This window comes from Mustelus asterias, chromosome 16 (genome assembly GCF_964213995.1).
Source record: "Mustelus asterias chromosome 16, sMusAst1.hap1.1, whole genome shotgun sequence".
NCBI lineage: Eukaryota > Metazoa > Chordata > Chondrichthyes > Carcharhiniformes > Triakidae > Mustelus > Mustelus asterias.
The window spans coordinates 74,408,325-74,435,206 of NC_135816.1; the positions used below are offsets into that span (position 1 = coordinate 74,408,325).

Sequence of the window (26,882 nt, forward strand, 5' to 3'; positions counted from 1 at the left end):
AGCCTGTAGGCTGTCTATCACAATATGTATATCTATGTGAGCCTTTGCAGTAAATCATAAAGTCACTGTTGTATTGCCTTCTGCATGTTAATGCAAATCAACTTTAGACAAAGTGCCCACATGTTAGATACAGCCCGCATGTTATACTCTGACTCTAAAGGTACTAGCACGAGTGTGCCATGTGTGTATATTCCAGAAGAATGCAAAGTGGGCGGCGGAACTTAGCTTGAAACAACTCCAACACTACCATCTCCTTAAACTGGATCAGCAACCACACAGAAGGGCATGAAGGGCGCTGCCAGTGGCTGTGGAGATCACTCACTCTCACTTTTTATGCCAGTGTATCTTTCCATTCAGGAGGCAACATGAACATCTCGCAGTTCTCAAACCATGGCTGCATCCAGGAGGTGACAGAGATTCTATATAGAAAGAGAGGAATTTTGTTGACTTTTCACTGTCCAGAGAGAAACTGAAAGAGACAAGCTGTGTCAGGAAGTAATAGGAATCTGAATGGTGCAACCTGCAATCAGCTGCGTGCTTCTAGCTCTGCAGACCCCATGTTTTAATGAGTAGCTGCTCTACAACCACGGGCTACCAGTCCATTAATTAGTTAGTGTACAGCTATGCCCGGAAGATCCTGTTGGTAAATCTTGGCTATCCTGGCAGCGGCCATGATGTATTCGTCCTGTCCCCAGTCAGCCATACCCACCTGTGGCCCACCGCAAAGAGGCTGGCTGCTGAGTGACCAGGGATACCCTACACCTGACTCCTCTTGCCTGCCACCAATAGCACACCTATAGCGACAGTCATTCAGCAACCTGAAGCTTTGTGCAGCAAGCACTGACTTCCTCAAACAATGGTTCCACTACCTGAACTGCTCAGGGGTGGTGGGACGTGGTGGGGGACTTTACAGTCCCACCAGAGCATGTTGCCTAATTCTGCTTGGTCTTCCACCACTTGGGTATCATGAAGGCCTCTGCACCAGGCCTCGGGAGATCACCTCTGGAGGAGAAGGAGAAAGAGATGAAAGAGGAGGAAATGAAATGGCATCAGGATACTTCAATCCGAATGGGCTGTCCATGATTGGACACTCACTCTGGTTCCCCTGAGAAACCGTCAACACATCACAGTTCCAAAATAATTACCTGCTTTTCAATCCATCTGCTAAGCACCATCCTATTGACTAAATAAAAGCTTAAAAAGCCTTTAAACTTTTATCCAACATACCTGAAATGATACAGACAAGACTGATTAATGATGGTTCCATATTCCCTTAGTGCTTGTCCTACATATTGTTGTCCCAGTGGTTGAAGCATTTCTGGTGGAAGACTGCTGATTTCACTGGGGGAGACATTGATGACCTTGAAGGATGTCTTTGAGCAGCTCGCAGCTCTGGGCCTTGAGAGCCCAGCTTCAGACTTCATAACCTGAGCAGTAGCAGCCTGGGCTGGCTGAGAGACCACAAGAAGAGTGTTGGAGGGGAGACAAAGCTGGGAGAATGAATGTTGTCACCTGAAGAGAGAATAGGTTCATGCTCCAAAGAATCACTGGCATTTTCCTGGGCCTCAACAATCCCAATAATCTGCCGGATTGCTGAGATAGCCTGCATGTCCCTTTTAAGCAATGAGATCCACAGCCAAGATGGCAGCAATCTGATGTCTGCATGCCAGCAGCCAGGGATCTCAGTCTGAGCTTCCACTTCGACATTGAGATGTTGGGTGGTGGCTGCCTATGTTGGAGAGGAAGCAGGGATATTGGTTCTCAGAGACTGTATCTGTCAAGTGCTGTCAAGGATTTCTCCACTACCTTCACATAGGAAAGGATGGGTTCAGAGCTCTGTGTAGAAAACCTAAGCTAGATTATCCATATTTATTCACAGTGATAAGGCTGTGTACCAATGCACCAAGGATCTTGGTGTACATGCCCATCTGCCTTCTCCTGTATGTCCCCTCATTGAAGTTCTAGGCCTTCTGGCTACCTGTGAAATCGTGGCATCTCTCGGCCTTTTGACCTCAATCACTCCGGGCTCCAGTGCCGCATTTTAAAACCGAGGAGCCCCCTCTCTCTGCTCTGTCGCTCCATTTGCTGTCCTGGTCCTTCCGGTCCAGGCTTTCTGGGCAGTTGCAGCAGCCTCTGTGACATGAGTGCAACTCCACTCTAAGAGGGTCAGGCTGCCTTTAAGGAGATGTAGGTGAACTGTGTGGCACAGAAGCCATGCATGTACCTGGTTCCCATGCTGAGTGTGCAGCCATTCAGCAGCATGATTACTCTGGGCTGCATACTACTGTTATGCTGATGAATGAATAGGCAGCATGATGTTTACATATTTCCTGCATCAATGAGACTGGATGTGGGCTAATCACGTATAAAGTAAAGTTTATTTATTAGTCGCAAGTAGGCTTACATTAACACTGCAATTAAGTTACCGTGAAAATCCTCTCGTCGCCATACTCCGGCGCCTGTTCAGATGCACTGAGGGAGAATTTAACATAACCAATACACCTAACCAGCACGTCTTTCGAAGGAAACCGGAGCACCCGGAGGAAACCCACGCAGACATGAGGTGAACGTGCAAACTCCACACAGACAGTGACCCAAACCAGGAATCGAACCAGGGTCCCTGGCGCTGAGGCAGCAGTGCTAACCACTGTGCCACCTTGTGATCCCTTTTCCCAATGTCTGCCTTCCAAATTTCCCCTCGAGTCTTATTTTCCCCTCAGTAGTGATAATTTATGTTATAGGAACATTTGACTTAGGAGCAAGAGTAGACGTTACGACCCATCAAGCCTGCTCCACCAGTTAATACTATCATGGCTGATCTTGGGCTTCAACTGCATCTTCACACCCACATTCTTTGATTTCTCCTAGAGATCATAGAAACTAGAAGCAGGAGTAGGCCATTCGGCCCTTTAGCCCCAAGAGCTGTACCTAATTTCTTCTTGAAATCAGACAATGTTTTGGCCTCAACTACATTCTGTGGTAGTGAATTCCACACATTCACCACCCTCTTGGTGCTGAAATTTCCCCTCACCTCAGTTCTAAAAGCTATATCCTCAAACTATGACCCCCTAGTTCTGGACTCCCCCACTATTGGCAACATTCTTTCTGAATCTATCCTGTCTAACCCTGTTAAAATTTTAAAAGTTTCCATGAGATCCTCTCTCACTCTTCTAAACTCCAGTGAATATAATCCTAACCGACTTAGTCTCTCCTCATGACAGGCCTGCCATCCCAGGAATCAGCCTGATAAACCTTCGCTGTACTCCCTCTACAGCATGGACATCCTTCCTCATAAGGACACCAAATACTCCAGATGTGGCCTCACCAACGCCCTATACAATTGCAGGAAAACATCCCTATCCCTATACTCAAATCCTTTTATTATGAAGGCCAACATACCATTTGCCGCCTTTACTGCCTGCTGTAGCTACGCGCTTAATTTCAGCGACTGATGCACGAGGACACCAAGGTCTCGCTGAGTGTCCACCTCCCTCAATTTACACCCATTCAAGTAATAATCTGTCTTCCTATTACTGCTACCAAAGTGGATAACCTCACATTTATCCACATTATACTGCATCTGCCATGCACATGTCCACACACACAGCCTGTCCAAATCACACTGAAGCATTTCTGCATCCTCCTCACGGCTCACCCTCCCACCCAACTTTGTATCATCTGCAAATTTGGAGACAATACATTCAGTTCCCTCTTCCAAATCATTAATATATAGTGTGAACAGTTGGGATCCCACAGATCCCTACGGAACCCCACGAGTAACTGACTGCCAATCAGGCAAAGACACATTTATGCCAGCTTTTTGTTTCCTATCTGCTATGTATCTCAAGATGTTACCTGCAACTTTACATAGTTGTCCGTTATGTGAGACCTTGTCAAAAGCCTTCTGAATGTCTAAATAAACCACATCCACTGGTTCTCTTCGGTCAACTCAAAAAATTCCAATACATTCGTCAAGCCCTTTTGTAAATCCATGCTGCATTTGGCTGATTATACCGCTGCATTCCAAATGCCGAGTTACGAAATCCTTGATAATAGTCTCGAGTGACTTCCCCAGTACCAACGTTAGTATCACTGGTCTATAGATCACTGTTTTCTCTTTACTGCCCTTTCCTCTCCAATCTGTAGGAACCATCTAGAGTTCAAAGAATTTTGGAAAATAACCACCAATGGATCTACTATTTCCAGGGCCATTTCCTCAGGCACTCTGGGATGAAGGTTATCAGGACCTGGAGATTTATCCATGTTCAATCCCATCAATTCCCCAAAACCATTTCTCTACTAACGCTGATTTCGTTCAGCTCCTCACTAAAACATGTTTCTCTCAGCACTTCTGGTACATTATTCATGTCTTCCTTTGTGAAGACATGAAGCAAAGTATAAATTTAATTCCTCAGCCATTTCTTTATTCCCTGCTATGAATTCTCCCATTTCTGACTGTAAGGGCAGCACGGCGGCAGAGTGGTTAGCACTGCAAACTCACTGCGCCAGGGGACCCAGGTTCGATTCTTGGCTTGGTCACTGTCTCTGGAGAGTGCACATTCTCCCCGTATCTGTGTGGGTTTCCTCCGGGTGCTCCGGTTTCCTCCCACAGTCTGAAAGACTTGCTGGTTAGATGCATTGGCCATGCTAAATTCTCCCTCAGTGTACCCAAACAGGTGCCGGAGTGTGGCGACTAGGGGATTTTCACAGTAACTTCATTGCAGTATTAACGTAAGCCTACATGTGACACTAACAAATAAAACTAAAACTAAGGGGCCTACATTAACTTTTGCCAATCTTTTTCTGTTTACACATCTACAGAAACTTTTACAGTCAGTTTTTATGTTCTCTGCTAGTTTACTTTCATACTCCATTTTTCCCTTCATAATCAATCCCTTGGTCCTCCGCTGCTGAATTTTAAACTGCTCCCAGTCCTCAGGCTTATTGCTTTTTCTTGCCAATTTGTATGCTTCTTCCTTGAATCTGATACTATCTCTAATTTCCCTTGTAAGCCATTGTTTGGGCCAATTCCCTTACAAAGTCTTGCGCCCAGCAGGAATAAACAACTTCTGGCGTTCACCTGTTTGTTCTTTAAATGCCTGCCATTGCCTGTCCACTGTCTTTCCTTTCAGTAACATTTCCCAGTTTATCATGGCCAAGCTTATGGCCAAAAGATCGAAACTCTTTATATCCCAGTCTTAAATGCTGTCAACGATAGAGCATCCACAACCCTCAGATAGTGAATTCTAAAGATACACAACACTTTCTCTCATCTCAGTCCTTATCCTGAGACTGTGCTGCTGTATTCTAGACTCCCCAGCCAGTGGAAACAATGTCTCAATATCTACCCTGTCTAGTCCCTTAAGATTCTTGAATGTTTCAATGAGATCACCTCTCATTCTTCTAAACTCTAGTGAATACAGATCCAATTTACTCAGCCTTTCAGCTGATGACAACCCACTCATCTCGGGGACCAATCTAATGAACCTTCACTTTACCATTTCCAATGCAAATATATCCTTCATTAAATATGTAAACCAAAGTGGTGTGTTGCCTACCAGGGGCTGGGGTCCGGGATGTGTCTGACAGGGTATTCAGGACTCTTAGGGGGGAGGGAGATAAACCACAAGTTATTGTACATGTGGGGACACACGACATAGGGAGGATAGGGGAAGGGGATATTAGGCAGGGATTTATGGAGTTGGGGTGGAAACTAAAGGCCAAGACTGACAGAGTGGTTATCTCTGGACTCTTGCCTGTACCACGGGATAGTTTAGAGAGGAATAGGGAGAGGGAAGGTTTGAATTCATGGCTGAGGGGATGGTGCAGGAGGGAGGGGTTCAGGTACTTAAGCAATTGGGGCTCGTACTGGGGAAGGTGTGACCTCTATGAGAAGGATGGTCTACACCTTAATCAGAAGGGGACCAATATCCTGGGGGGTAAATTTGCTAAGGCCATGCAGGGAGGTTTAAACTGATTCGGGGGGGGGGAGGGATCCTGAGTAGTGGGGCTGAAAGTGAGGGATGCATGGATGGGGACTGCAATGCACGGCATTGCAGAGGTGGGGTGGAGCAGGGTTTGAAATGTGTATACTTCAATGCCAGGAGTATTCGCAATAAAGTGGGTGAACTTGCAGCGTGGATCAGTACCTGGGACTTCGATGTTGTGGCTATTTCAGAGACATGGATAGAGCAGGGGCAGGAATGGATGCTGCAGGTCCCGGGGTTCAAATGTTTTAGTCGAAGTAGGGAAGGAGGTAGAAGAGGGGGAGGGGTAGCATTATTGGTCAGAGATTGTATCACAGTGTCAGAGAGGAGGTTTGATGAGGACTTATCTGTTGAGGCAGTATGGGCGGAGATTAGAAATAGGAGAGGAGAGGTCACCCTGTTGGGAGTCTTTTATAGACCTCCTAAAAGTTCTAGAGAGGTTGAGGAAAGGATTGCGGAGTCAATCCTGCTTAGGAGTGAAAGTAATAGGGCAATTGTTATGGGGGATTTTAACTTGACTAATATTGACTGGAATTGTTATAGCTCTAGCTCGTTAGAGGGGTCAGTTTTTGTTCAAAGCGTGCAGGAAGGTTTTTTGACTCAGTATGTAGACAGGCCAACTAGAGGTGAGGCTATATTGGATCTGGTGCTGGGAAATGAGCCAGACCAGGTGCTAGACTTGGAAGTTGGTGTGCATTTTGGTGATAGTGACCACAATTCGGTTACGTTCACCTTAGTGATGGAAAGGGATAGGCATGAACCTCGGGCCAATGGTTTTAGCTGGGGGAAGGGTAATTATGAGGCTATTAGGAGAGAATTAGGAAACATAGGTTGGACTAGGAGATTACAGGGACTGGGAACGTCCGACATGTGGAGTTTTTTCAAGGAGCAGCTACTGCGAGTCTGTGATAGGTATGTCCCTGTCAGGCAAGGAGGAATTGGTAGGGCTAGGGAACCGTGGTGCACCAAAAAAGTTTCTTTGTTGGTTAAAAAGAAAAAGGAGGCTTATGTTCGGATGAGACGTGAGCACTCGGGTAGTGCACTAGAAAGCTTTAGATTGGCTAAGAGGGAGTTGAAGAGCGAGCTTAGAAGGGCTAAAAGGGGACATGAGAAGACTTTGGCGGATAGGGTTAAAGAGAATCCTAAGGCGTTCTATAGGTATGTCAAGAACAGAAGGTTGGTTAGGGCAAGTTTAGGGCCAGTTATAGATGGCAGAGGGAAGTTATGTGTGGAACCGGAGGAGATTGGTGAAGCATTGAACCAATATTTCTCTTCGGTGTTCACGCAAGGGGACATGAATATAGCTGAGGAGGACACTGGGTTGCAAGGGAGTAGAATAGACAGTATTACAGTTGATAAGGAGGATGTGCAGGATATTCTGGAGGGTCTGAAAATAGATAAATCCCCTGGTCCGGATGGGATTTATCCAAGGATTCTCTGGGAGGCAAGAGAAGTGATTGCAGAGCCTCTGGCTCTGATCTTCAGGTCGTCGTTGGCCTCTGGTATAGTACCAGAAGATTGGAGGTTAGCGAATGTTGTCCCATTGTTTAAGAAGGGGAACAGAGACTTCCCCGGGAATTATAGACCGGTGAGTCTCACTTCTGTTGTCGGCAAGATGTTTGAAAAAATTATAAGGGATAGGATTTATAGTTATTTGGAGAGTAATGAATTGATAGGTGATAGTCAGCATGGTTTTGTGGCAGGTAGGTCGTGCCTTACTAACCTTATTGAGTTTTTTGAGAAAGTGACCAAGGAGGTGGATGGGGGCAAGGCAGTGGACGTGGTATATATGGATTTTAGTAAGGCGTTTGATAAGGTTCACCATGGTAGGCTTCTGCAGAAAATGCAGATGTATGGGATTGGGGGTGATCTAGGAAATTGGATCAGGAATTGGCTAGCGGATAGGAAACAGAGGGTGGTGGTTGATAGTAAATATTCATCATGGAGTGCGGTTACAAGTGGTGTACCTCAGGGATCTGTTTTGGGGCCACTGCTGTTTGTAATATTTATTAATGATCTGGATGAGGGTATAGTTGGGTGGATTAGCAAATTTGCTGATGACACCAAAGTCGGTGGTGTGGTAGACAGTGAGGAAGGGTGTCGTAGTTTGCAGGAAGACTTAGACAGGTTGCAAAGTTGGGCCGAGAGGTGGCGGATGGAGTTTAATGCGGAGAAGTGTGAGGTAATTCACTTTGGTAGGAATAACAGATGTGTTGAGTATAGGGCTAACGGGAGGACTTTGAATAGTGTGGAGGAGCAGAGGGATCTAGGTGTATGTGTGCATAGATCCCTGAAAGTTGGGAATCAAGTAGATAAGGTTGTTAAGAAGGCATATGGTGTCTTGGCGTTTATTGGTAGGGGGATTGAATTTAGGAGTCGTAGCGTTATGTTGCAACTGTACACAACTCTGGTGCGGCCGCACTTGGAGTACTGTGTGCAGTTCTGGTCCCCACATTACAGGAAGGATGTGGAGGCTTTGGAGAGGGTGCAGAGGAGGTTTACCAGGATGTTGCCTGGTATGGAGGGGAGATCCTATGAGGAGAGGCTGAGGGATTTGGGATTGTTTTCGCTGGAAAGGCGGCGGCTAAGAGGGGATCTTATTGAAACATATAAGATGATTAGAGGTTTAGATAGGGTGGATAGTGATAGCCTTTTTCCTCTGATGGAGAAATCCAGCACGAGGGGGCATGGCTTTAAATTGAGGGGGGGTAGTTATAGAACCGATGTCAGGGGTAGGTTCTTTACCCAGAGGGTGGTGAGGGATTGGAATGCCCTGCCAGCATCAGTAGTAAATGCGCCTAGTTTGGGGGCGTTTAAGAGATCCGTAGATAGGTTCATGGACGAAAAGAAATTGGTTTAGGTTGGAGGGTCACAGTTTTTTTTTTAACTGGTCGGTGCAACATCGTGGGCCGAAGGGCCTGTTCTGCGCTGTAATGTTCTATGTTCTATGTTCTATGTTCTAAAGCTGCACACAGCACTCAAGGTGTGGTCTCACCAAAGCTCTGCACAATAGTAGCAAGACTTCCTTATTCTTTTACTCCAATCCCCTTGCAATGAAGGTAAACATGCCTTTTGCCTTCCTGATTACTTGCTGTACCTGTCTGCTAACTTTCTCACATGAGCATACAACTCTCGCTGAACATCAGCATTTACAAGTTTCTCATCTTTTTCTTTTCTGACAGCCCTCTCTTTCTCTCTTTCCCACATTTATACTGAAACTGCTATCTTGTTGCCCATACACATTACCTGTCTATATTTCTTTTGTAGCATCTCTGTGTCCTCCTCATAACTTAGATTTTCACCTCGCTTTGAGTCATCAGCAAACTTAAATACATTACTCTTTGTCAAGTCACTAATATAGATTGTAAATAGTTGAGGTCCCAACACTGATCCTTGCGGCACCTCTCAGTATTTCTTTCCCACCTGACATAACCCTTTTAGTGCACAATTGTTTCCTACTCCTCTACCGGTTTCTTTTTTCTAAGTTTTACACCTGCCTGCTTGTGTACTCATTCCTCCATGGGGGTGAAAATTCTGCCATTAGTTTTCCTCCCTTCCGGCTCTTTGAAACCATTAACCTTCCATCACTACTGATTGTTCTTCATGTAATTCTGCTGGTAGAAGTTGTCCAGGGTCAAGGCTTGCAGCTAGTACCAGGAGTCGTTTAATAACTTGCCGATGCTGCCTATTTGGCTATCATAATGGAGGATGTCCAGTTCTTGTGGAACCTTTCCCCAGCACAAGTCAGCATATGAAAGAGAGCAGCAAAAAAAGAATGCCAAAAGAAAACGAGATATTCAATAGAGTTGTTATCGCAGCATTTTTCTAAAAGTATTGTTTGAAATTAATTAGACTGAACGTTGAAGTCAAAATCTTCGGAGTCCATGAATAATGCAATGTTATGAAAATCTTTCTTGCGAAAGGGTACGGTACATCCTTTGGATTTAAGCCAGGATTTTCTGTTGTTTTTGCAAGAACCCATTTTCATCAGATTGGCAAGCATGTCGGAGAAAGCTGTGCAATCAGCAGTCCATCAGAACTAACCTGCAAAAGTCAGATCACCACTGTTATGGACAGAAGTAGTTAGATATCTTTCTTACTCTGCAACTGTGAATGACGCAGGTTGTGATGTCCAAGAATGCCAGTTGTTCATCAGTGAAACATGAATATAACGCGGCTCCATCCGTAGCAGCACCCACTCAGTTTAGATGGCAAACGTTGAACATAAAATTGGGCATATTTGTCAGTGAGGCTCACAAGAAGTGCAGGATGGGAAATTATATGGGTCTTCAAGTGACTAAACTGCCCAATTAACTGAATAAGTGGACATTTGCGAGGCCCATTTCTCAACCAGCACTGTTAGCAATTGCCAGTCAGATATTCTGCCCTGTACTTAATAGAGGTGTATAAAATTATGAAAGGCATAGATAGGGTGAACGGTGGGAAGCTTTTCCCCAGGTCGGTGGTGACGTTCACGAGGGGTCATAGGTTCAAGGTGAAGGGGGGGAGGTTTAACACAGATATCAGAAGGACATATTTTACACAGAGGGTGGTGGGGGCCTGGAATGCGCTGCCAGGCAAGGTGGTGGAGGCGGACACACTGGGAACGTTTAAGACTTATCTAGACAGCCATATGAACGGAGTGGGAATGGAGGGATACAAAAGAATGGTCTAGTTTGGACCAGGGAGCGGCACGGGCTTGGAGGGCCGAAGGGCCTGTTCCTGTGCTGCATTGTTCTTTGTTCTTACTGTATAATTCATATGTAACATGCCCTCCTTTGAAAGACTTTTTTTGAAAAAATTATACTGAAGAGACCATCTCTATGTATCTCTTTTGTAATGTACCTTTAAGAGTTTCTTTAAAAAATCATGTTCTCTGCATTTGTGAGCAGAACTTTTGAGTTTTTTTTTGTGATGCCGAGTTGTCTGGAGGAGTCCTTTTATTGCTACTTCAGTGGTTTATATGGGGTTTTGTGTATTTATACTTTGGGCCTTGGGTACTTTCTGGGATTGTTTTATGACCCTGCATTGTTAGGGGTGTGACGTTCGTGTACCTTTTAAGTTTTTAAAATCCTGTTCTCTGCAGTTGTAAGCAGACCTTTTTCAGTTTGGTTTCATTGCTGCAGAGTTGTCTACGAGGGGTCATTTTACTGCTACTTCAATAGCTTAAATGGGGTCTGTTTATTTTAACTGAGTTGTTTTATGATCCCCCATTGTTAGGAGGACGGTCATGTGTTTTTGGACAGCTTTTTTTCCTCCCTGGTGAATTTAAAGTTTCATTTCTATTTGGCTGCAGTTAGAGTTAAATTTTAGAAGGGACAGCAGCTGGAAACAAGTGTCTCTCTCTCTCTCCGTTTTGTTTGGAAATTCTGCTGGTTATCTGAAAGCAAGATCTTGCCTTCCTGAAGGGGAAAATCTGCTGTTGGTGGTTTGACCAGAGTGTCTCCCTGTTGTTCTGAGTGTCAGGACAACCACAGCATTCATCCAAAGGACTCCAGTCCAGTATCACGTGAGCATTAGCCTTTGCTGTGTTAAACCCATTAAAAGGGTATTTTGCCTATGGGATTGGTTTGAGTGGATCACATTAAATACATTTGTTAAGGGTTATACACTATCGTGGTTGTTTTGTTTTTTGTTTGTATTTGCTAGAAGTTCTTGCTAATATTCTTACTACGCATGTTAACTATATTCTTAAGCATTGTTTGATAAAAGCTCCCGAGAGGGTCATTTGAATCATACCTGAAGTGAAACATATCATGCTTACCCTCACCAAATTAAAATTGCAAAACATATGACCCAGATGGGCTTCATAACACTTTGGGGTTCCTGACCTGAATTATAACACTTTGTTGAAAGGCTGTGTCAAAATGAAGAAATAAGTATATGAGGGAGAAAGGAGTAAAAGGGTGTTCTGATGGGGTGCTGTAGAAGAGTGCTAGGCGGCGGCTTGTGTGGAGCATAAACTATGGACGGAATGGCCTGTTTTCCTGTAGGGATGAGACAGGAAAAGTAACATTGGCCATCAGATGTTATACAATGCCCATAACTTTATCTTGATTCTCTAAACGAGTAGGGGGAAGAGGAGAGATTTTCAACCTACTATTCTGGTACGTCTTGAGACGATTTGAATGGTAGTGGGGATGGGGGACATGGAGAGATTGCAGAAGCTGGTTTTAGCAGCAGTAGGGTCAACAAATTGAGGATACTGATAAAAGGTTACTATGCAGAAACTCATGATGGTTTTTGCATTTTGGATGCATTGGGGCCTTAGTTGTGTTTCCCCATTATTTAAGAATAATTTAGCAATAAAAAAGTATTATTGAATGGCATCATTTTTGAAAATTCATTACCTTAACACCTGTCATTTGAAGAAAAAGGAAAGTAAATTAATGGTGTGCACCCGAGCTAAAGAAAGAATCAATAGAAGAGAAATTATAGACCATTGTAATCAACTTAAAAATGACCTTAAATAGTGTGGCATTTTTCCAAACCTGGAGAAATGCCATAACATTTAAGAATGAGACCATCCACATCATCAACTGCATTTACCCACCTTTGTCCTTCAAGCTCTCTTAAGTGCTCGATTATGTTGAAATCCGTGTTGTGTAGGCTAAGGCAGTGGTAAAACCCTACAAACAGCAAATGAGCAAGTCATCACGAGCAAGTGATAGATTCATTGAATTGTAAAAGGCTTCGATATTTCCTTTAGCCTAATTCTGACAGGGGAAAAAAAAGACTAAAATATTAAAACTGTAGACTGGCAATCTTGGCATTAAACGGCAATCTTGATACTGAATAATAATAGAAGGAGATTATGCATTTCAACTCATAAAATATTTCCACAGGCAAGAGGAATCAGACATACTGATATGCACATTGTTTTCCCCCTCTCTTTAAGCAATAACAATTAGTTTTGTAATAACAAGTAGATTTGTGATCATACATCTTTCAAAAGTAGATGATTTTGTAGAACAACCATTCTAGCATAAGGCTTAGGGTAGTTTAACTCCTGCAATGCAGAATCCTTCGAAATACCCTCTAAGTCTATTCTCGTAATGCAACACAGATGTACCCTCATTGGTTGACCTATTGAATTAATTCAACCCTCCTGCTTTATCCCCATACCCTTCATGTGTTTATCCAGTTTCCTTTTGGAAATTGATATTGAATCTGCTTCCATTGCCCTTTCAAATGCATTCCAGATCACACCTGCCTACAATTTCTATTCTCATGTTATCTCTGATTCTTTTGCTAATTGTCTTAACTCTGTATCCACTATTTCCTGACCCTTCAGCTACTAGAAACAGTTTCTCCTTATTTATTTTATCAAAACCATTCATGATTTTTTTTACATTTCTATCAAACCTCCTCTTCACCATCTCTGCTCTAAAGTTAATAATGCCAGCTTCTGCAGTCTTTCCACATCCCTCATCCCCGCTACCATTCTAGTAAATCTTTTCTCTGTCCTCTCAAAGATCTTGAAGTTCTTTCTAAAGTGTGGCATAATACTCCAGCTGAGGCTTTATTTGTGTTTTAAACAACTTTAGCATAACTTACTGCCTTTGCACACCATGGGTGGGATTTTGCGGCCTCGCTCGAATGAGACCGGAAATTCCCGCCCAAGGTCAACAGAGATTTCCATTGTCGGACCTTCACCTGCTCTGATTCTGGGCGAGTGAGGTGGTAGAATTCCGGCCCATGTCTCTATTAGTAAAGACCTTGAGGAGACTTGATCAGGTGGATGCTGAGAGAATGTTTCCCCTCGTGGGAGAGCCCAGAATTAGGGGACACACTTTAAAAATAAGGGAACTTCCATTTAAGACAGAGATGAGAATTTCTTTTTGCTCTGAGGAATGTTGGTGTTTGGAATTCTCTTTGCACGAGAGTAGTGGAGACAAGGTCAATGAATATTTTTAAGGCTGAGTTAGATAATTGATTGACAAGGGAGTCAAGGGTTACAAGGGTAGACAGGAAGGTAGAGTTGAGACCAGAATCAGATCAGCCATGATTTATCAAATGGTGGAGCAGGCTTGAGGGACTGAATGGCCTACGTCATATTTTCATATGGTCACATTGAAACAGGAGTAAGCCATTCAGCTAGTGGAACCTATTCCGCTATTCAGTCAGATCACAGAATTGTTATGGTGCTGAAGGAGGCCAATAGGCTAATCATCTCTGCTCCTGTGCTCCAAATGAGCATTATGACTTATGAACAAGGAGCAGGAGTAGGCTATTCAGCCCCTCGAGTCTGCTCTGCCATTTAATAAGATCATGGTTGATCTAATAGTAACCTCAAATATAACCCTACCAACCCCGATAACCCATTACCCCCTTGCTTACTAAGAATCTCAGCACCTCCGCCTTAGAAAATATTCAAAGACTCTGCTTTTCAGGAACAGAGTTCTAAAGACCCACAACTCTGAGTGATAAATTTCTACCTCATTTCTGTTTTAAATGGGTTTAAGTCCCTTTATTTTTTTAAACAGTGACCTCTAGTTCTAGATTCTCCCACAAGAGACATCCACCCTGTCAATACCCTTCAGGATCTTATATTTCAATCAAGTTGCCCCTTACTCTTCTAAACTCCAGTGGGTACAATCTCCGTGTCCAACCTTTCCTCATACAACAACTCACCCATTCCAGGTATTAGCCTGATAAACCGTCTCTGAACTGCTTCCAATGTATTTACTACTTGCCTTAAATAAGGAGACTAATACTCTACACAGCACTCCAAATGTGATCTCACTAATGCCCTGTACAACTGAAGCATAACCTCCCTACTTCTGTATTCAGTTCTCCTTGCAATAAATGATAGCATGCTATTAGCTTTCCTAATTACTTGGTGTGCTATCATGTATAGTGAAGACTGAAGCAAAATACCTGTTCAATTCATCTACCATCTCCTTGTTTTCCATAATCAATTCTCCAGACTTGCTTTCTATGGGACCAATGCTCACTTCATAACTTTTTTTAGGAAGTATTTATGCAAACTCTTATTATCTGCTTCTATATTTCTGGCTAACTTTCTCTCGTACTCTTAATTTTTCCCTCTTCATTAATCTTTTAGTCATCCTTTGCTGTTCCTTATTATGTCCAGTCTACTGACCTTCTACCTGTCTTTGCAAAATTATGTGCTTTTTCTTTATGTTTGATTCTATCTTTAAACTTTCTATTTAACTGTGGATGGTGGCTCCGTTTCTTGGGTGACCTCTTACTCACTAGAATGTGTGTATTCTGAAATATCCCCTTAGGTGTTTACCACTGCATCCTTATTAACTTATCCTTTTACCTAATTTACCAATTCACTTTAGCCAGCTTTGCTTTCATGCCCTCATAATTGTCCTTATTTAGGTTTAAACACACTCACTTCTCTCTCCCTCGGATTGAATATAAAATTAAATCATATTATGGTCACTGCCATCTAGGGGCACAATAACCTGTCTAGTATAGTCTGCTCTCCGGTTGGCTCTAGAACATGCTGTTAAGAAACTATCCTGAAGGCATTCAATGGGCGCCTCATCTCGTCTACCTTTTGCCCATCTGACTTTTCAGTCTATATTAGATTAACATCTCCCATTATTTATTCCTTTATGCTGCACCCTACCGTGTGGTTACTGTTAGGAAGATCTGTACACAACTCCCACAAGTGACTTCCTGCCTTTACCATTTCACATCATTATCCAAACCATTTCAACATCCTAGTTTCCTAAATTAGGTCTTCTGTCTGTATTGTGTTAATACCATCATTAACAGAGCCACCCCACCACCTTTATCCTCGCTTCCTGTCCTTCCTAAATATCCTGTGTCCCTCAATATTCAGGTCTCAATTCATGTCCTCCTGCAGCCATGTCTCTATAATTGCTGTCAAATCATATACTTGTATATTTCAACATGTGTTCTCAGTTCATCTGTTTGTTTTGAATGCCGCATGCATCCAAATACAAGGCTTTTCGTTTTATCCTTTTATTCTTTATATAACTTCCTAGTCACATCCTTGATCTACTGTTCGATTTGAACCCTCTATCCCTTCCTGTCATGCTCTGTTTTTTATTTCTCAAAATAAATCTTTCTCTTTAGCCTTGGCTCTGCTCTTTCTTTTAGAGATCTGATGAAGGGTCATCTGGACTCTAAATGCTGTCAGACCTGCTGAGATTTTCCAGCTTTTTCTGCGTTTGTTTCAGATTCCAGCATCCGCAGTATTTTGCCTTTATATAAGGGTTAATGTGGGACTGGGAACCAGCAGCGCAGCAGGCTGAGAGAATCGCCCCCTATACCTTTATAAAATACTTTCTGGTTCCCTTAAAAGTTATCTATTCTCAAGTTCTTTTTTGCCCCCTTATTCCCTGTTTTAAGATGTTCTCTGTGCTTTTTTATATTCAGCTTGTCTCTCCATTGTATTATGAAGCTTACATTTATCAGAAACCCCTTTTTAACCATTTCACTTGAATCTCCAAATCAGTTGTGGGAATGTGCCTGCTTTGTACCCAAACCTCTTCAAAACCTTCTGTTGTTCAATTACTGTTCTTTGGACCAATATTTGATTTCAGTTCCCCTTGATCAGATCCCTTTTCAACTCACTGAAAGTGGTGTACATTGGTTAATATTTTTATTTATATTTGTTTTGTCCTTTCCTTTAATTACTTTAAAGCTGAAAATATTATGATCATTGTTCCCTAAATACTCCCCCACTGTTTTGTGCTTTACTCGTCTCACTTAAGCCCACAGCTAAATCTGGCATTGTTTCCTCCTTGTGGGGCTGGAAACATAATGACCAAAGTCTAGTTTGGTAATAGAAAAATGTAGGGCACTCAAATAGTGCCATGGACTCTTTGATGTCCCCCTGGATAGGTAGGATAAACCCCAATTTAACATCCCATCTAAAAGATAGCAGCAGTCACAAGGCACTCACTCAGGATTGCAGGCAAGTAGCGACCTGAGTCTATAAGAGGTGGGTGGATAGCTTGAGTCTTGATTTTAACGGTCACTTAGTAGCGTAGAACTTGAATTTGTCTGAAAAGAAATATGTTGCTGAAGTCTTTCATCTTGCACTTATCAGGACAAACAAAAGAGTGCGAAAGTTCAAACAATCCCAGCATTTTGAAATTTGGAATTCTTGCATGTTCCTGTTAAAAATCTTGATTTTCTGACTCAGCAAGAATGCTAATTTGGACTGAACCAAGCTGACACTGCCAGCAAATTAATGTCTAATATATTTGCATGACGTGAAATAGACAAACTTACATCTGTGCTAAAACAGAAGGCATGCCATCTGAATGTTTGAAGCATTTTGTCTTCAGCAAGTACTATCACTGGCTGTCCTTTCTAAATTAATTCCATTTACTTCCTCATGAGAAAAATACCAGTTGTCCCACAGAAACAATTTCAAACTTTAACTTGAACTTGAACTGGTGGTCATAGTGTGTACAATATGTGATCTGACCTGTTTTGAGTTAAAGTCGTACTCGTAGGTCCTCGGATCCCAATTTCCATGTTAGATGGAATCACATAGATTACTTAAAAAGACAATTCCACCCAACCAGTGCTTATGCATTACACGAGTCCCTTTGCACCCCAATCCATCTGACCCAATCATATCCTTCTATTCATTTTCCCTCATGCTTATCTAGTGTTCAAATTCCTTCCCAAATGTTAAAAATTAAGTCACCCTTCTGTTTTTCTTCTCCAGAGTAAAGATCTCCAGCCTCCTTAATCTTTCCTGATGAGTACAATTTCCTCTGTTAAGTCGGCCCTACCAGCTGAAACAGATGGCAACTCCCAGCCCTTTTCAAAATGTCAACAGATTCTTTGCCAGTGTTAATCATAGACCATAGAATTCTACAGTGCAGAAGGAGGCCATTTGGCCCATCAAGTCTACACCGACCACAATCCCACCTAGGCCCTATCCCCGTAGCCCTATGTATTTACCCTAGCTAGTCTCCCTGACACTAAGGGGCAATTCAGTATTGCCAATCTACCTAGTTAATAGGGCAGTAAGGCTACCAGCCCCAGGTTGTTCATGCCCTGTTGAAATGAACCCCAATGATTCATTAAAATAAAGTCTTTGAGGGTCATTTTTTTACTTTTGGGGAAGAAAGGCACAAATAATTGGAAACTCCTGATGCAAACGCTAAAGAGGTAAAATTGTCTTTAATGTTTCCAAAGCAGTGGCCCTGACTGGGGGAGGGGAAGTGAGTTGTAGTGGTGGGGGATTGGTGTAATTTTGACAGAACCCACCTAACAAAATTGGATCAACTGTCTAGTTTACCGAATTTTACTTTCCATTAAAGTCAGCTCCAAACTGTCATGTTAAATGGGTGGAAATTGGAATATGTTGTGTCAGTTTCTCAGGGGTGTTATTATGGTCCAATTAAGGGCCTTTTTAAAGAAGAAATTTGATCACCCAGCAATTAGCTGACAGAACTACGCTGCAAGCATTCATCTTTCTTTACATTTACACAAAGTCTGTTTTTGTTAATGAGAAATTAAATGAAGTAACTTAATACTATACCTTATAGAGACTTGTGCTATAAATTCAGTTCTACTTATTTTCTGCAAGTGTTCCCTTATCTTGAGAAATCTTTTAAGATTTATTCACTTTTCCTGGGACTAATGCAAAAGTTAGATCACAGCTCTCGAGAATTCACTCTGATTACGCTTCAGTGTTCCATCTATTCACCAAGGTGCAGGACTTCTTGGGGGCACTTCCATTAATTTTGGTTAAATGACTCTCCAATTTCATTACCAACTTCTTTCCCCTCAATTCCACGGCTCAGGCCTCCCTGCAACGCCTATACATAGAAACCCTACAGTGCAGAAGGAGGCCATTCGGCCCATCGAGTCTGCACCGACCACAATCCCACCCAGGCCCGACCCCCACATATTTTACCCGCGAATCCCTCTAACCTACGCATCCCAGGACTCTAAGGGACAATTTTTAACCTGGCCAATCAACCTAACCCGCACATCTTTGGACTGTGGGAGGAAACCGGAGCACCCGGAGGAAACCCACGCAGACACGAGGAGAATGTGCAAACTCCACACAGACAGTGACCCGAGCCGGGAATCGAACCCGGGACCCTGGAGCTGTGAAGCAGCAGTGCTAACCACTGTGCTACCGTGCCGCCTACAGTAGCTTAAAACATTAGAAAACACCTTTTTCAATAGACCTCTGCTATGGTTTCAAGCTGATTACTTGTACAATTCTAACTGGAACAAAATTAACTGTCGTTCACATAAAGTAGATTTCTTCCTCTCAACAAATCTTCCATTTTTCATCTTTGCCGTTTACACTGTATACCAGCTCCTACTCACAAGCAGCATCATGGGCGATAGATCTAGCATTGACTTGACTTCAGGAGTAGGTCTGGCTTTATCTCTGGATTTCCAAGCATCTACAAACTACATTAGACTCAAAGCTGACACTACTTCTTACCTTGGAAAGTCATTCCAAGCATTAACTGTCTGCTGGCTATGCCCAAACTAAATCCACACAGATAAACTCAAAATAAAGAATCACACTAAGCTTTACTCATCTCTATGGCAATGTGACACACACAGTTCCCAGGTAGAAATGCATATTAGCTACCTTTTAATTCCAAGTTTTCCTTAATTCAGGGAAACCATATGAATTGCCTCCCCTTTACTGGAATAAATGCAAATGTCATGTCTCCAGTCTGTAGCTAAGTAAGTCTACTTGCTATTTTATAATCTTACCTTACTAACGTTTTACCTCTTAACCCATCCTTTTAAGTGAAATAAACACCAAGCTTGCTTGAATTGCATTTACTTCAGGGTTGGTTTCACCAGTTTCTCAACCAAATATCCTCATTTTGTACAGTTAAAATTTTAACCCCTAAAACTAAATGTTGTACTCTGAAACGTATGAATTATGAATTCAGTATGCACACAGGTGTAAAATGGGCACAAACCACTGTCTTTGCAGATCTACTTTTAGTGTGTTTGCTCAGTCACCTCTCCTTATGTATATTTTCTGCAACTGTATTTTGTTTGTGATTCCCAGGTCTGCATTGTACAGAAGAAAGACTCGAAGAAGATGTATGCCATGAAATACATGAACAAGCAGCAGTGCGTAGAGCGTAATGAAGTGCGGAATGTATTTAAAGAGCTACAGGTTATGCAGGGTTTGGAACACCCATTTCTTGTCAATTTATGGTAAGTAACTCCTCATGTTAGGGTGTATTTTATTGTCTGCTGAATTTCATATCGGTGATGGGCTGTTGAGAATCTGCTCTGGTGCACTGGGTTATTCACTAATGCTTTGGTACAGTCCACAATACCAATATTTACACATTTCAATTGTATAAACTCTATGAATCTATCTGTATTCTATATAGTTTAATCTGTATCTTCTACCTGAGTTATTTACCTGTCTCTTTTATGTATATTTCTGATTTATCCAGCTCGAGCCTGTATATCCTGTTCATCTATCTTTATTCTTTGGATGATACTGATCTATTCTCTGTCATATTTTTACCATTTTTCTATCTGTAACTATCTTCTGTATAACTGCCTGAGGTTCGAATTTCTTTCATGTGCTATGAGCATTCCAGACTCTGCTGGATACAAAGAACAGGAAACAGGCCCTTCGGCCCTCCAAGCCTGTGCCACTCATTGGTTCAACTATCCCTCCATTCCCAGACTGCTCATGTGACTATCCAGGTAAGTCTTAAACGATGCCAGCGTGTCTGCCTCCACCACCCTACTTGGCAGCGCATTCCAGGCCCCCACCACACTCTGTGTAAAAAACGTCCCTCTGATATCTGAGTTATACCTCGCCCCTCTCACCTTGAGCCCGTGACCCCTCGTGATCGTCACCTCCAACCTGGGAAAAAGCTTCCCACTGTTCACCCTATCCATGCCCTTCATAATTTTGTACACCTCTATTAGGTCTCCCCTCATTCTCCGTCTTGCCAGGGAGAACAAACCCAGTTTACCTAATCTCTCCTCTTAGCTAAGACCCTCCATACCAGGCAACATCCTGGTAAACCTTTTCTGCACTTTCTCTAAAGCCTCCACGTCCTTCTGGTAGTGCGGCGACCAGAACTGGATGCAGTACTCCAAATGTGGCCTAACCAGCGTTCTATACAGCTGCAACATCAGACTCCAGCTTTTATGCTCTATACCCCGTCCTATAAAGGCAAGTATACCATATGCCTTCTTCACCACCTTCTCCACCTGTGCTGCCACCTTCAAGGATTTGTGGACTTGCACACCTAGATCCCTCTGTGTTTCTATATTCTTGATGGCTCTGCCATTTATTGTATAACTCCCCCCTACATTAGTTCTTCCAAAATGCATCACTTCGCATTTATCTGGATTAAATTCCATCTGCCATTTCTCCGCCCAATTTTCCAGCCTATCTATATCCTGCTGTATTGTCCGACAATGTTCATCGCTATCCGCAAGTCCAGCCATCTTCGTGTCATCTGCAAACTTGCTGATAACACCAGTTACATCTTCTTCCAAATCATTTATATATATCACAAATAGCAGAGGTCCCAGTACAGAGCCCTGCGGAACACCACTGGTCACAGACCTCCAGCCGGAAAGAGACCTTTTGACTGTTACCCTCTGTCTCCTGTGGCCAAGCCAGTTTTCTACCCATCTAGCCACCTCTCCTTGTATCCCCTGAGCCTTAACCTTCTTAACCAACCTGTCATGAGGGACTTTGTCAAATGCCTTACTGAAATCCATATAAACGACATCCACAGCCCTTCCTTCATCAACCGTTTGTGTCACTTCCTCAAAAAACTCCCACCAAATTTGTAAGGCACGACCTCCCTCTTACAAAACCATGCTGTCTGCCACTAATGAGATTGTTCCGTTCTAAATGCGCATACATCCTGTCTCTAAGAATCCTTTCCAACAACTTCCCTACCACGGACGTCAAGCTCACTGGTCTATAATTGCCCGGGTTATCCCTGCTACCCTTCTTAAATAACGGTACCACATTCGCTATCCTCCAATCCTCAGGGACCTCACCTGTGTCCAATGAAGAGACAAAGATTTCCGTCAGAGGCCCAGCAATTACACCTCTTGTCTCCCTGAGCAGTTTAGGATAGATGCCATCAGTCCCTGGGGATTTGTCAGTTTTAATGTTACCTAAAAAACCTAACACTTCCCCCCTTGTAATGGAGATTCTCTCTAATGAGGTGCAAAAAAAACAAAGATGAAGAACATTAAAGACAATTGTGCAACATTTTGTTGTGTGCATAGAATGAGAAATAGATGGAAGGTAATGAGATGCAAGATTTCATTTTGCAGGATGCTGGAAATCTGAAATAAAACAGAAAATGCTGGATAATCTCAGCAGGTGTGGCAGTATCTACGGAGAGAGAAACGAGCTAATGTCTTGATTCCAAATGATTCTTCTGCAGAGCTAAGGAAAAGTCATATAAATTTGAAAGGTTAACTCTGTTTCTCTGTCCACAGATGCTGCCAGACCTGCTGAGTTTATCCAGCATTATGTTTTATTTTACAGGAGTGGTTCTTACTCAATACACTAAAAGTTAATTTTGCGAGACCAATTTGAATGCATTGTTCACTTCAAATGAAATGTTATTGGTTTCACTTTTGAGTTGCAATTCTGATAAATAATCCAAATTGTATTTTAGTAAGAGATGTGATATCAGTTCCAGGAGGTTATTTTGACCTCACACGGGCTCCATTTACTAACTGTCTGAATGCTATCAGCGACTTGATGGGACAATCAGTAAGCTGATACTAAGATTCAAACAGTATTTTGCACACAAGCAAGCAGAGACATCAGTATTATCATTGGTAAGCAGCAGAGCTCCTATTTATCAGTCCTGCATTGTTCTCGGCTGATATGTACATGAAGTTATAACATTCAGATTAAATAATTGGCTTCTTCTAGTACTCGCCTTCAAATTCCTCCATGGTCATTGTCCATCCTCTCTGCAATCTAGATTTTCTTTCCTGTCTTCCTCCATTTCCCCTCCAAAGCTCTTTCCCTTCCCTCCAAAGACCTTCACCGTGCTCTACCTCCCTCCACCTCGGTCCCAGGTTGTCTCTCATCTTCCTTCACCTCCTTCACAAGATCACTCAATCTCCACCTTCTTCCTCCCAAGATTCCACCATCTCCCTCCCAAGTCCTCCCCAACTTGTCCGTCTCTCTTAAGCACCCTTCTCAGATCCAGAGTTTTTCCAATCCAGATTTTCCTCGCATGTTTTTCATTACCCGTTCTAAACTCTTTTCTCTGGATTGATAAAAGCCAGTTACTGCGGATTCTGGAATCTGAAACAAAATGCTGGCAAAGGATGACCCTTTGTCAGAGCTAAGGGTCAGCTCCAGCTCTGATGAAAGGTCACCCAGACTCAAAGCTCTATTCACTCTCCACAGATGCTGTCAGACCTGCTGAGATTCTCCAGCATTTTTTGTTTTTGTCCCCTGGATTGATATTTGATGCCCTTGCTCTGTAAGGTGCCTTGCTGCATTTTGTACATTAAAAGCACAATATAAATGCAGACAGTTGTTGATATGTAGGAACTCTTAACAAGTCAGATGGATTATTTTTGTGATGAATATTGTTTTTGTGTGAAATGATTTCCTGGATTAAGATTTGTCTGTGTTGTGTAGTTTATGGAAGTCTGGTTGCTGAACAAGCCTATGGATTTATAAACAGTGACCCTTGCTGAGGCTTTACTGCAATTTGAAATGTGTGACTCTCCTTGAAAGGCACTGAATCGTTGATGTGTTTTTTGTACGGGCCCGGAGAAATACTAATTAACAAGCTGATTTTAACCAATAAGCAAAAAGCAAGAAATTTTGCCCCCTCAAATTTTCATGAGAAAATGAGCTTGAGTTTAAAAAAAGTGATATTCTAAAGTTTCAGCCTTGTCAAGGGCAGCTTCATATAGAATCATAGAGCCGTACAGTGCAGAATGAGGCCATTCAATCCATTGAGTCTGCATCAACCACAATCCCACCCAGGCCTTATCCCCATAACCCCATGCATTTGCCTAGCTAGTTCTCCTGACACTATGGAGCAATTTAGAATGGCCAACCCACCTAACCTGCACATCTTTAGACTGTGGGATGATACTGGAGTACCCGGAGGAAACCCACGCAGACACGGTGAGAACTTGCAGACTCCGCACAGACAGTGACCCAAGCCGGGAATCGAACCTAGGTCCCTGGTGCTCTGAGGCAGCAGTGCTAACCACTGTGCTACCGTGCCGCCCCCAGCATTGATTTAACGTAGCATATGAAGGTACGCACTGTTAAATCAATGCTGTTGTCTAAGAGTTTGATGTAAATTAAGTTGGGAGCAAGATCAGATGGCAAACATGGTGCCCTAATGAAGTTATTTAAGCCAGTGAACCAGACCTATTGTCACAACCATTAAATGGCCAGGGCAGAGTTACCACAATCTCCCTGAAGTAGCCAGGGCAGGCTACCACCATCTCCAGGAAGGGATCATGGCAGGTATACCACTGACTCTCCAGCCAGTGCATAGACTCATTGCCACAACCACTAAATTCTGCCCTTAGAGGTGGCCTAATCGAGATTTATAAGATTATCAATGGATCGAGAGAGAATGTTTCCATTTGTGGAATAATCTAAACTGGGCCATAAATACAAGACACTAACAAATCCAATAGGGAAATATGGAAGGTCTTTAACTGGGAGAATGGTTCAAATGTGGAACTTGCTGTAACAGAAAGTGGTTGAGGCAAATAGCTCTGATGCTTTTAGAAGGAAAATAGATGAGTATGGAGAGAAAAGGGAATAGAAAGGTAAGCTAAAAGTGAGATGAAGTAGATAGAATGTGAGGAGACTGGTGTTGAGTAAAGATACGAGCATAGACCATTTGGGCAAAATGGCCTGTTTCTGTGCTGTGTATACTATGTAACATACTTGTATCCAAGGGCATAAGTGGACCTGCATCACAAACTTGCTATTAAACATGAGGCAAATGTTTTGATAGCTGAGCCTCTGGGAACTAAGTTCACCAACTAAACTCTAGATGGGCATTGATTTATCAGAAGTCATGGATCTACAAGCAGACAATCTCCACTTGCACCAGCAAACATCAATCATAATTCAACGCACTGGGAGACAGCCCCTTGGGACTACCTTGGTGATGAGAAATATGGAAAAACAGATGCTTCAAACATGGTTGAACATTTTTGAGATTACTGGTATTAAACAGCAGATCATTTCCATATGGCTGCTTCCATATCGCATATATGCAGCTGCTCTGTGCGTGCCCTTTCTCGCTCTGCTTGGTTTCCTCGTGTTGTGCGATCAGAGGGAGGGGGAATTGCACGTTTAATGATGTCTTGTCACAAAGAGACCACTGGCTCTGAATTTAATATTTTTAAAAATAATGAGGTGTGTTTACTGAGCTCAAAGAATGTCCCCATGTGAATGTTTTTTGACGGCCATATGGTGCCAGACTGTAACTGCTAATGGTTGTGTTTTTTTGTTTACTACATGAGCTCATTACAGCTAGAGACTTGTCCAAGATCTGTTGACCACAGTGAATCGAAACACAGCAAGTGCTTGGTTTCCTCTGTGATGTTAAACATGGATTTTACAGGAATGGGCTCACCTTTGCGAAAAAACACCTGAAATGAGACAGTATGCCAGATTTTCCCTACTGAAGAAGGAAACAGAGGTCGGGACTGTTTCTGGTTGGAATTTCCCCAAACCCTGAAGGGAAACAGCTTTTGGGCTTTTCAGAGGCAGCTACTAAATTGGCATGGAGAATGGTTCCCTGACCAATTGAGAGTGATGGGCGGATTATCAAAGCTAGGATGGTGGGATTTGGGGGAATTGAAGGTGGGGTGGGGATGTGGCACAGAGGCCTGCAAGATTGGGAAGAGCAGCTGCCTGAGATAGCAGATAAATAACATACGAACAAGGACAAGAAGTAGGCCATTTCACATCTCTCGCCCGCTCCTCCATTTAATAAGATCATGGCTAATCTAATTTGCATCCTGCCAACCCCTAATAACCTATCACCCCCTTGATAACCAAGAATCTATCCACCTCTATTTTAAAAATATTCAAAGACTCTGCTTACAGCAGGGTGTACCATGAACAAGTTTCATTATAGCAACTCACCAAGCCTCTTTCAGTAGCACCTTCCAAAATCGCACCCTCAATGGACAAGGGCAGCAGATGCATGGGGACACTGCCAGTGGCAAGTTCCCCTACAAACTAGACACCATTGTGACTCGGAAGTATCCCGCTGTACCTTCACTGGCAGTAGGTCAAAATTCTGGAAGTCCCTCCCTAACAGACTGCGGGTGTAGCTACGCCACTTGGATTGCAGCAGTTCAAGAAGGCAGTTCAGCACCACCTTAGAACCATAGAAAATTACAGCTCAGAACCAGGCCTTTTGGCCCTTCTTGTCTGTGCCGAACCATTTTTTGCCTAGTCCCACTGACCTGCACTTGGACCATATCCCTCCACACCCCTCTCATCCATGAACCCGTCCAAGTTTTTCTTAAATGTTAAAAGCATTTACCACTTTATCCGGCAGCTCATTCCACACTCCCACCACTCTCTGTGTGAAGAAGCCCCCCCCTAATATTCCCTTTAAACTTTTCTCCTTTCACCCTTAACCCATGCCCTCTGGTTTTTTTTCTCCCCTAGCCTCAGTGGAAAAAGCCTGCTTGCATTCACTCTATCTATACCCATCAAAATCTTATACACCTCTATCAAATCTCCCCTCAATCTTCTACGCTCCAGGGAATAAAGTCCCAACCTATTCAATTTCTCTCTCTAACTCAGCTTCTCAAGTCCCGGCAACATCCTTGTGAACCTTCTCAAAGGTGATTATGGATGGGCAATAAATACTGGGCCGAACCAGCGACGCCCAGACCTAGTGAAGGAAAAGAAAG

At 43.0% G+C, this 26,882-nt stretch overlaps 1 protein-coding gene across 1 annotated transcript in view; it reads left to right on the forward strand.

Annotated features, from left to right (window-relative positions):
• The window catches only part of LOC144505530 (serine/threonine-protein kinase 32A-like), a 249,148-nt gene that overhangs the window by 87,719 nt on the left and 134,547 nt on the right, over positions 1–26,882 (forward strand). The window contains exon 3 of the mRNA XM_078231656.1: positions 20,008–20,159. Within this exon, the coding sequence (XP_078087782.1) occupies positions 20,008–20,159 (152 nt within the window). The remainder of the gene's footprint in view (positions 1–20,007; positions 20,160–26,882) is intronic.